Source organism: Mustela erminea, chromosome 1, assembly GCF_009829155.1.
Source record: "Mustela erminea isolate mMusErm1 chromosome 1, mMusErm1.Pri, whole genome shotgun sequence".
Lineage (NCBI taxonomy): Eukaryota > Metazoa > Chordata > Mammalia > Carnivora > Mustelidae > Mustela > Mustela erminea.
In genome coordinates, this window is record NC_045614.1 from 335,209 (window position 1) to 346,112 (window position 10,904).

General features: G+C 66.3%; 1 protein-coding gene across 5 annotated transcripts; it reads left to right on the forward strand.

The window, feature by feature from the left end:
• The first annotated feature begins 12 nt into the window (after positions 1 to 12).
• Positions 13 to 8,931, forward strand: MISP (mitotic spindle positioning). Of its 5 annotated transcripts, none has more exons than XM_032304315.1 (6): positions 13 to 1,448; positions 3,474 to 3,749; positions 5,015 to 6,717; positions 7,200 to 7,327; positions 8,087 to 8,125; positions 8,607 to 8,931. In XM_032304315.1, exons 3-6 carry the CDS (start codon positions 5,070 to 5,072, stop codon positions 8,694 to 8,696), a joined length of 1,905 nt encoding a protein of 634 aa, XP_032160206.1. In that variant the 5' UTR covers positions 13 to 1,448; positions 3,474 to 3,749; positions 5,015 to 5,069; the 3' UTR covers positions 8,697 to 8,931. The 5 variants fall into 5 exon arrangements, with proteins under 5 accessions (XP_032160206.1, XP_032160223.1, XP_032160215.1 ...); XM_032304332.1 differs by having other exon boundaries at positions 13 to 430; XM_032304324.1 differs by lacking the exon at positions 13 to 1,448 and adding an exon at positions 1,942 to 3,225.
• Positions 8,932 to 10,904: the final 1,973 nt, after the last annotated feature.

Here is a 10,904-nt window from a genome sequence, read left to right on the forward strand (position 1 = left end):
TCGGCCAGGAAAGGGGCCCCCCCGGGAGCTGGCTTTTCCCTCCATCCGCAGTCTCCGGGCCCCCTCGGGCTCAGCCTAGTGCGGGGGGCGGGGGTGGGGGGTGTCAGTGGGTGCCCGCCTGTCCCGGTGCCCATCTGAGCAGCACCTGGGCAGGGGAGGCCTGGAGGTAAGGGGGACCCGGCGGGGACAGCACCGGCTCTGTAACTTCCCTAACCCGCCCCGCCCACGGCGGCCCCTTGCTGGATTCCCAGCTTTCCCCCAGCTCTGCAGAGGAACCAGTCCCTGGGAAACGGGGTGGGGGGGCAGTCTACAGTGGCTGCCGTCCCCCGATTCTGTCTCCCCAGCTGAGCTGGGACGTTCTCCGCCCTCTCTGTGCCTCAGTTTGCCTCTCCGGGGGCAGGATGGTGTCCTTGTCTCCGCCACTGTCCCAGTGAGCGGGGTGACCCAGTCTCTGCCCTTTGGGCCCGCACTTTCCCTGTATAAGCAACAGGGGGGAGTGGATAGGATGAGGGGCTCCAGTTCAAATCCCAGTCCTCCCATTTGATGAAAGAGGAGACGGAGGGTCCAAGGGTCCCCAGAGCCAGCCACGGGGCAGTCAGGACAGAGCCCCAGAGCAGGGGATGAAGGTCCCGTTCACAGTGTGTGTGTCCCTCTCCTGTCCCCACTGTGGACTGACCACCGGGCCGCTGGGTCTACTCCCCAGAGAGACTGGGCTTCTGCAGTCCTTGACGGAGAATCAGGCAGGACCCCTGCCCACGCCAAGCCTCGGTGCCCCGTCCATCAGTGGTCCTGGGCTTTGCACACCCTGCACGTGTTTTCTGGCACTTTTGATGTCCTCCTTTGGTCTTTTATGTCAAGGTGGCCAGGGGGACCTTCCCAGCCCTGTAATGTCCCCATCTCAGAGGAGGGGACAGGCTCCGGGAAGCTTAGTGGAGTCTGAATCCAGGCTCGGCAGAGGTGCCCCCCACCCCGACCAGCCCCCCACCCCGACCAGCAGGCCGGGCCTGCACCCGAAAGGGATCTCCGGGGTAGTAGCCCCACAGGATGGGCTGAGCCAGGCGGCAGGGGGGCAGGGGGCTGGGCGGGCCCTACTGTGGGACTCTGGGCAGGGACACCCCCTCTCTGGGGTCCTGGAGAGCCTGGCAGCGGCAAGAAAGAGGCCTCTGTGAGCTCTGGCTCCGTGGGGCTGGAGGCCCTGGGGGCTGAGGGGCGGCGGGCCATGGGCATGCTGCCTGCCCTCCGCCCTGCCTGGGTATCGTCTTTCTCCTTCCTCCTCTGGACTTTGTTTCCCGAGCCCAGGTGGAGCCCGGGAGGAGGGGGTGCACCTGCCTTCCCCTGGCAGGGCCCTGTCCCCTGGCAACCTGTGGGCGGGGCGGCACCCGGCGTCTCTGCGCCTGTCGGCAGGTCGGAGCCAGGCTCAGGGGCTGCTGGGGGCCAGGAGCCCGCAGGTGAGGCCCGGGATGTGGCAGTCCGGGGCGGGGGTCCTGCGTGGGGCGGGGGTGGGGCAGGGATCCCGCCGCCCCGGGACGGGGCGGGGGTCCCGTGGGGGCTGGGGGGGTCCCTTGGGGGGCGGGGTTTGTTTCCGGCATGGGGGGGCATTGCCAGCTGGTCTCACCGGGGAGCAGAGACTCAGTCCCAGAACCTTGCTGGGGCCTCAGCGTCTGCCCTGGGCTTCCGGCCCCCAAACCCAAGAACCTTGAGCCCCGAGCCTCCAATGAAGGGATCTGATTGCACCCGCCCTGGTCCTGAGAATCCTGTGGGAACAGCCATCAGCACCAGCCAGAAACTTGGGGGCGGAGACCTTGCCTGATGGGCGACACCCCCATGAGGTCCAGGTCCGGACACAGGGGTGGTGGGTGAGGCAGACACTCTGTTCAGAGTCCCGGGGTCTCCAGGTGTTGGAGGCTCTGCCCAGGCCCCAGTGCCTGCCCACCACTTTGCCGTGAGACCTTGCCCTGTGGGAGCCTCCGCGCCTCCAAAGGGAGTTTGCTCCAGAGCGGGAGGCAGGTGCGTGGCTCTAGGGGCCATAAACCCCACTTGGGTCTGGTATCGGTGTGCGGCGGGGTGGGGCTGGGGAGCTTCCTGGAAGCAGAGGTGACCGACTGGAACAGAGCCTCGGGCTTCAGGACCTGCCCTTCTGTCCCTACGTGACCTCGGTGAGCACCTTCCCTCTCTGGGCCTCAGTTCCCTCTGCTCCGGTCCCAGGGCCCCATGAGGAGCTGCCTGGAGGCTGGCGTGTGGTGCTCTGCGCAGGGGCGGCTCCGGGAAGGCCTCGAGGGGGCTCTGGGACTGTTGTTACCACTCACCTGTGAGGAGCCTCTGGGGGCCTCCCTGGGGCCCATCCACCCAGGCCTCCTGCTCCTCTGGCCCCGTGTCGGTGCAGCGTCCTCCCCACGCACACACAGGGAGACTGAGGTGTTGTAGGAGGGGGAGCCTGCCTGAGCCCCTGGTGGGTTAGGGTTTGAATAATAATGATATTAACAACCACCATGAAAGCATTTAGGCGGCACCTACTGTATACTGGGTTCAGGGTACTGACCGTGCATGGCAGGTCTCAGCACGGAGCCAAGTGCCGTGGGCTCTACCTACAGTCCAGGTGTGGACACTGAGGCCCACGGGGAGCAGAGGGCTTCCCAAGGACGCAAGCCCGTGGGGCCCTGGGGCCTTGAGCCCGAGCCCCCGCCCGAGCCCCACCCCAGTGGCCTCGGTGAATCACCCGGCAGGAGCGGACCAGGAACAAGCGGCGTCCCCACCCGTGCTCCTCCCGACGCCACCAGGAGCCGGACGCCCTCCCGACAGGTGGTTCTTCCCGGAGCCGATGTCCTGTGTGGCGTGTAGGTCCTGCCGGGTGAACGTCCACTTGCTAGCTCAGCAAACACTCCTGCGTCACCCCCTCCCACGCCTGCCCTCCCTGAGGATATCCGGGGCCTGGGCACACTCCTGCCCAGCCCTCAGGGTCAGCATGGGGCTCGGGGCTGGAGGGGAGACCCTGGGGGGCAGCCAGGTCTGTGGCAGAAACGAGCCCGACTCCCACGTCCTGGGCACCCGGGAGGAGCTGTGTGTGCAGAGACCACGCCTTACGCAGCAGTCCGGATGAAATCCATGCTGTGTGCCAGACTCTGGGCTGCAGGGGAAAGGCTCGTCTGGGCCGCTAGCGGGAGGGACCTGGGCTGATGGCCCCCAGTGGGAGAAGACTTACCCCCTTTCAGAGATGTCCCCACCCCTGTGAGTTTCAGGGAGAACACTCCATGGGGGCTGTGTGCTTGTGGGGGCGGGGCTCCGTCCCTGGGCTGGGGTTTATGACCCAGGCCTGCTTGTCTCTAACGACTGGTTTTCCAAGTATAGTTTCAGTATTTGATACACACAAAAGCCGATGTGATGCGTGCCAGTTCCAATATCGTTCCCAGGATGGATTTCCGGGTGCTTTAATGCCACTTCTCCAGCTCAGGGAGGGGCTCCCTTTTCCGTTTTAGAACCACAGCCTTTACATGCAAGTTGGCCAAGAGACAGCCGATGACAGTGCAGCTCTGACGGAACCGAGGGTGGACGCAAGGACCGGGCTGCTTGGAGAGCTGGGAACGGCCAGTCTTTTCTCCTCGGCTGTGGAAGGGGACGCCCATCTTGCTGCTGAGCCGGGCTGCAGATGCTGCTCAGACAACAGGCTGCAAGGGCACACGCTCTGCCTCTGCCCCTCTGCTGGGGCAATTGGGGGGGGGTGCTCCCTGGAGGAGGTGTCCTGCAGGCTGCCGGTAAGAAGGCTGTAGAGGAGTAGAATTGAAGCCTTCCAGGCAGAGGGAGTTGTGGGAGGAGGTGGGTCGGATGTGGGGTAGGGATGCCTGTGAAGTTTGGGGGTTCGTGTGGGGGCCAGACAAAGGCCTCGAGCATTGCAGGAGAGGCCGGGAGCCCCGGAGCTTTGAGAGCAGGTGCGTGACCTTGGCAGACAGGGCTCCTGGAGCTGTGCTCAGCAGAGCTCCAATGCTTGAAGGGGTGCAGTCCCCCTGGGGCACTGGATTGGGGTGTGGCCCAGAGGCTCCAGGCCTTCCGGTTCAACAGGACAAGGTCCAAGGTGTTCCCTAGCCTGTCCCAGCTTTATGGCACGGAGGTGGGGGACTGAGTGGGACTGGACAAAGTGTCCCTCTAAGCAGGGAGAGGAACCGGGAGCGGGAGTCCCTGCTACCCACCACACCTCTGAGTCTCAGTTTCTCCTGACATCTCTTAGTGAGGGGCAGGCCTGCTGATGAAAACATCACATCAGGAAGAAGCCTCATGGTGTGCGTCCGGAAGAGAGGCAGAGCGTGTGCCCGCAGGGGCCCGGGGGACAGGCTTTGGGTCTGGCCATGGCGAGCTGGGAGGGGAGGGCAGTAGTGGGAGTGGAGCACCCACAAATATCAGACACTCGGGGGCAGACGGAAGAGTCAGTACAGGAGTGGGATCCAGGTGTGGCTGGATCCAGGAGCTCAAACATTCCCAGTGCCCCAAGCCAGGGTGGGTCAGGGTCCTTTTTTTTTTTTTTTTTTTTTTTTTTTTTTTTTTTTTTTTTAAGATTTTATTTATTTATTTGTCAGACAGAGAGCGAGCGAGAGCGAGCACAGGCAGACAGAGTGGAAGGCAGAGTCAGAGGGAGAAGCAGGCTCCCCGCGGAGCAAGGAGCCCGATGTGGGACTCGATCCCAGGACGCTGGGATCATGACCCGAGCCGAAGGCAGCTGCTTAACCAACTGAGCCACCCAGGCGTCCCAGGGTCCTATTTTCCAAGGTAATTGCCAAGGCTCAGATCAGGATTTCAGGTCTAGGACAGTTTGGGTCATATGTCCACCCCTGAGCCAATCACAGAGGCCAGAGGGTAGAGCGCTCTGATTGGCGAGGCCGGCCCATTCACCCATCCCTGAACCAATCACAGAGGCCCCTTGGCCAGGACTTTGCCCTTGAAGAGACTGGAAATCGAGCCTCTCCCCAAGAGAAGTTCTGTCGCCTGACCTGTTGGCCCTGTTCCCTTCTCCTTCCTCCTTCCTCAGTGAGCCCGGAGCACCTCCGCCCCTGGGAGCCTCAGGGAGCTGAGACCTCCAGGACATGGACCGAGTGACCAGATACCCCATCTTCAGCATCGCTCGCTCACCTCGCCTGGCTGGCTTGGACCCCGGTGAGGACACCAGCTATACGTCTGAGGTGGTGGATGTGGGGCCAGAGGCCAGCGGCTGGAGCCAGGACAAGCCACAGGCGTGGCCCACAGAGGCTCGACTGAATGCAGCCAGGACGGGGGCGTCCTCTAGCCCACGCGCCTTCGCTGGCCGGTCATCCCCATGGACGCTCTGGCGGGAGGGTCACAAGGATGAGGAGGCGAAGGCCTGCCACCTGGACGCCAGGGACGCCCAGCCTCGGCGGCCAGGGGACCTGGAGCAGGAACGCTGGGCGGTCATCCAGGGCCAGGCCCTCAGGAAGAGCAGCACGGTGGCCACGCTCCATGGCACCCCTGGCCCCCCGGACCCCGGCAGCCCCCAGGCACAGCCTGGGCCCCTGGAGGAGAGCGCCGTGGACAGGGAGCAGATTGACTTCCTGGCGGCGAGGCAGCAGTTTCTGAGCCTAGAGCAGGCCTGCGCCGGGGGCCCTCTGCACCCTGCGGCTCCCGTGGCCCCTGCTCGTGCTCCACCTGGCGGCGGTCAGGCCCCCAGGGCCTCAACTGGGCCGCTCCAGGGCAGCTTGTGTGCTGTCCCGCCGCACCCCCGGGAGAGGGAGGCGCTCCCTCCAGAGAAGAAGGTCGGGGGCCTTCCGGCTGCATCTGGCGTCCAGCCTGCGCGTGACGCAGCCTCCCTGGCCCAGGCGGGGTCCCCGCAGCTCCCCAAGGAGACCCCCATCGAGCGGGAGATCCGGCTAGCCCAGGAGCGGGAAGCGGACCTGCGAGCGCAGAGGGGGCTGCGGCGGGCGAGCAGCCAGCAGGAGCTGGTGGAGATCCCCACGCGGCCGCTGCTGCTGACCACGGTGAGCCTGACCGCGGCGCCACGGCGGGAGCGAGGGCGCCCGTCCCTCTACGTGCAGCGGGACTTGGCGCAGGGGACGCGGCGGGAGGAGGACCACCGGCGGCGGGAGGTGTCGGCGCCCACGCAGTCTGGGCTCCGGAGAGCCTTCAGCTCGGACTCCATCCTGGACCTGGCCTCGGCCGGCGGCGCGGCTGACCCCGGCCCCCGGGTGAGGAAGGTGAACCGCATCCCGGCGGACGCCTACGAGCCGTTCCTGCGCGCCGGCAGCCGGGGCGTCCCCGCCGTCCAGGCGCGCGCCCAGCCCGGCGGTCTCTCTGCGGACAAGGCGGGGGCTGCGGGCTCCGTCGGGGCCGCGGGGTCTCCGAGGCGGCCCTTGGAGGCCCCTGGAACCGCCCCCGACACGCAGCGCGAGTGCCCACGGGCCCCCCAGGGGCGCGGGCTAGCGCCCGGGGGTGTCGTCCGCTGGGAGTATTTCCACCTGAGCCCGCTGCGGTTCCGGGTCCCTGATGTGCCCCCGCGGGCCGAGGGCCCCGGTGGCCGAGGCTGGGAGGCGGGGGACACCCCAGCAACGGGGCGGCCAAGGCCCCCGTCGTCGGAGCTGCTGGAGCGGGAGGTAGAGAGCGTCCTGCGGCGCGAGCGGGAGGCGGCGGAGGAGCGGCGCACGGCCCTGTTCCCCGAGGTGTTCTCCCCGCCCCCGGTCCACGACGACGACCAGGACTCCGGGAGCTCCTCCGCGGCCTCGGGTGAGGACGGCGGCGCGGGCAGCGGCTGCTCTGCTCGGGCCTGGGAGGCTGGAGGGTGCGGGTGGGCGCGTCAGGAGGGGCGCGGCGTGGGGAGTCCCGGGGGCGGGGTCCCGTCCCCTCCCCCAACCCACTCTGCGTGCTGGTGGGCGCCGACGCCCTGGACTCCGCACCGAGACCCCAGCTTTGCCGGGGGTCTGGGCTTGTCAGCGTGGATACGGGTCTCTCCGTGCGGACGGTCTGCGGACGCCGTGCCCTCTGGGTCGCGGTCTGTGTTCGCGGGGCAGGGGGCCTGTCTGTCCACCCAGTGTCTCCTGACCGCTTATTCTGGTCAGTCTGTTCCTTTCCCCAGCTCGCTGTCGCTTTGTCTGTCTGTCGGCTCGCCTGTCTCCTTACCAGGGTCCTTGGCCAGAGACTCTGAGTCCCCCAGGCCTTGGGCCTTCGTGGCCCAGGGACGGTCCCTGATGGCTCTTCGTTCCCCGCAGGCATCACGGGCAGCTACACAGTGTCGGAGACCCACTTCTTCAGCCCCGTCCACCTGCGCTCGGGCCTGGTGTGGACAGCGGAGGCCCCCAGCGACCCGGCTCCGGGGCAGAGAAGGAAGGAGCAGCGGGTGAGTCTCGAGCCCTGGCCGGACCCCAGGCCGGGCGGAAGTCTGGCCCCCCATTAGGACCACAGGTTGCTTGAGGGAGCCTCCGGTGTGACCTGGGTTGAAGCCGGCCTCCCTCAGTGCCCTGTGGGAGGCCGTGCCTCAGTCTCCCCGCCTGGAAGTGCAGCAGACTGGGTACAGTGGGTGTCTCCACACACCCAGGCTTCCGACTCCAGGGGCCGCCTACGCGCGGGCCCCAGGTCCGTCTACAGGAGGGGGGATGAGATGTAGGCCCTGTGTCCGCTGCAGTGGTCTCAAGGCATCGCCCTCCGAGGGCTGAGGCCATGGCCTCCCTGGGTGGGATCTCTGGCCTGCGGAGAACACCACCAGCTCTAGCCCCCACCGAGTCTCACAGCCTGGTCCCACAGTCCGGGCTCCAGTCCCGGTCCTGCCCTTGCTGGCGCCAGACCCTGGGCCAACCCTCACCCCTCTCGGAACCGCGGGCTCCCTGCTATAAAGTGCACAGGACGGTCAGAAGGCCCCCCTGTGAGCCTGGGCACGGGGCCTGGGCACGACGGCTCAGCTGACCATGACCGTCTTCATCACGATGGCGACGTTTGCAGAGAGAAAAGGGTTGGGAATGAGGCTTCAGGCCATCCCTGAGGGGAGTGCATGGCGCACCGCACTGAGTTTGGGGTGGTGGCGGGCACTCGCGGGACCGTGCCATCCGCGGGCTCTGGTGGGGGCGTGGGGCCAAGGCTGATGCATGTCCCCTTCCTGCAGTATGCCGGCATCAGCACCTCAGACCGCATCGACTCGGAGGTGAGTGTGCCTCTGGGGTCAGGGCCCCTGCCTGGGGCGTGCAGCCTTTCTTCTGCACGCGGGTCCTCCGTGGCCGCCTGGGGTGGGCTTTGCTGGGACCTGCTTTGGGGGCCGTGGGCACAGAGCGTGAGCGAGCTCTGCGTGCCACCCCTTTACCCCACCGTGAAGGCTTGGGGTGGGTCGGGCCGGAGACAAAGGCATGTTCTCTGAGAGAGGGACTCCTCGGAGACGGCCCGTCTGTGGATTTGTGGAATCTGTGTTTGCACCGGGTCCAGAATGGCAGACCCCAGCAGCTGAGCTGCTGTGGGTCTCAGCATGGGTTAGCACATTCCTTGGCTCTGTTCCCAGAGGTAGAGGGTCTGACACAGAGGAGGGGAGTGGGCCTGCGTTGCTCTGCTCTAGATCCCTCCTCCAAGCTGGAGTGGGAAAAGACTTCTGGGGGTTCGGGATCCCAATGGAGACTCCCTGTCTCCTCGTACAGGTCCTAGAAGCCACGCGGGTGACCCACCACAAGAGTACCATGGCGAGGCGCTGGGAAGCGGGCATCTATGCCAGCGAGAGCCAGGACTGAGCAGGGGACAAGATGCCCTTGCCCGCACCCTGCCCGTGGGCGCTGCTGGGACCATCCCCGGAGCCCCTGCCCCTCAGGACATAGGTCCCTGTGGGAACCCACCACTGGTCGACCACGGGTCCCGAGCTGCCAGTCCAAGGGGGGCTGTGTTTTCAGATGGAGGGTTTTCCTTCCTGTTTTTATCATCCTGGAGCAGTTGCTCTGCTTTCTGTATCTAAAGCTGGGGATGAAGTGGGACCTGTGTCCGTGGTGCTTCTCAGACCGAACCCCCGGGTCCAGAAGGGGAGGACAGCAGCCCCTGGTGCCGATGTGAGTGTCCCTGCTCGTCCACGGTGGTGGGGCTGGTGAGGAGGGAGATCTGGGTCCTGGCCCCTCGGGAGCTGCGGGTCTGAGGGGGGAGCACCCAGTCTGAGGGTCTTTGTGCCACCCACCCTGAGCCCCAGCCCCGCCGCTTGCCCAGCAAGATGCGGACGTCATGGGGCCCCGTGGGGAGGGCCCCGCACCTGGTGGAGAGAAGGGCCGTCTGCTCCGTACCCCAAATGCCGGAGCCGGCCCACTGTGGACGGATGCCCGGGCGGGCCAGCCGGCCTGTCCCGACCCCCCCAGCCTCAGTGCGAGCCGGTCCCTTGCCTGGCTGGCCCCCCCCAGCATCAGCCACGATGCCAGCCGCATGCGAGGCAGGTGTGAGCCGCCCAGCACCAAGGGATGGTGCAGGGGTGCGGCTCTGGCTCTGTGGTGCGGGGCTCACTCCTGGGACATGGTCATTCTGGGCGAGGCTGTGGATGCCAGGCCCCAGTCCCGGCTCTGCTGCGGCCCTCTGCGTGGCCTCGAGGCTCCCCGGCTGCCCCTCCACACCCCGGGAGAGCGAGGGGACCCGGCTCCCAGCCCGCTCCCCGCCTCAGCCTCCAGGCCTCTCCCACCACTGCTCTGCGCTGCTGCCGGGGAACCGAGGCCGCTGTTTGACGAGATCCAGCCTCAGACGGCTCACGCGGGAGGGTGAGGGCCTGGGGTAGCCGGGCAGGAGCAGGACTGTGGTGGCTCCCCCAGGGCAGGGCTGTCTGAGGGAGAGGCAGGGTCTGTGTCCGCAGGAATTGCCTGAGCCTTGCAGGGTGCGCCTCACTGACCAGAGCTTCCTCTGGGACTCCTGCGGCTCTGCCCTGGTTCCAGAACCAGATGTGGGCCCTGCCCACGCTCGGGAAGGCAGTGTCAGGGCCTCCAGCGCAGCCCTGCGATGAGTCTCATGGGCTCCATTTCCTGTCCTGTCAGCGCACCAGTGCCAGTAAGGCCTGTCCCTCCTTCCCCAACCTCTCACACCGCTTCTCTCACAGTTCTGGGCTTGGGAGTCCTAAAACCCCGGTGCGGGCAGGGCTAGTGCCCCCTGGGGTCCCAGGGAGACCCGGCTCCCGCCCTTTCCTGGCCCACACCCCCCCATTCTCCCCGCAAGCAGCACGGGGTCTGCCCGTCTCCGGGACCCCCGTATTCTGCCTCCCTCTCGTGAGAATCTGGTGAGGACGCCGGGTGCCCCAGGAACGCAAGGTCACCCCCACCTCAGGGCACCCTCTGCCGCAGGAGGTGGCATATCCCAGGACCAGGATGGGGACGTCTATGGGACTGTTACTCTGCACACTACACAGTCTCCTGGTCCCCCTCTTCAGCTAACCTTCCTTTGCCTCTGCTCAGGGCTGCCCCGGACTGTTGCACAGGTCGTGTACAAGGCACCCAGCTGAGGTGCAGAAGGTCTGGGCTCCCCTGTGACCCCTTCTGTCACCCCTCCCAATCCTGCCACACCTCTTTGCATATGGGGCATATTCATGTGTCATCTGGGTTCGAAGACACCCTCCCCCGCCATTGTCCCAGGATTGAGACAGTCCCATGATGGGATCAGCTCTTGTGGTCTCAGTAGACTGTCCTCGGGGCCCAGAATGTCTCCAGCCCTGTGGCCTGTGAAGGTTCCCCCAAAGCACAGAGCGACTGCAGCGCAGGGCCGGCCTCCCGCAACTCCGTCTTCTTCTGTCCCCGCACGCTCCTCTCTGCCCTTGGTCCCCGCTTTGTCCGGTGGGCGCCGCAGCAGCCCTTAGAGACAGGAAGCAGCTTCCCCAGCCTGAGTCTGAAAGGGGCCCTTGTGGTCTGGCCCTACTGTCTGGGGGAGAAGGGGCCGGCAGGTCACATCCACAGGGCCACCCGCCTGTCACCCAGACCGGGCTCTGA

Coding starts and splice junctions, on each gene's coding strand:
- MISP (XM_032304315.1), top strand. CDS start 5,070: ATGGACCGAGTGACCAGATACCCCATCTTCAGCATCGCTCGCTCACCT. Junction 7,328..8,086: donor AGAGAAGGAAGGAGCAGCGG/GTGAGTCTCGAG, acceptor CCCTTCCTGCAG/TATGCCGGCATCAGCACCTC. Junction 8,126..8,606: donor CAGACCGCATCGACTCGGAG/GTGAGTGTGCCT, acceptor CTCCTCGTACAG/GTCCTAGAAGCCACGCGGGT.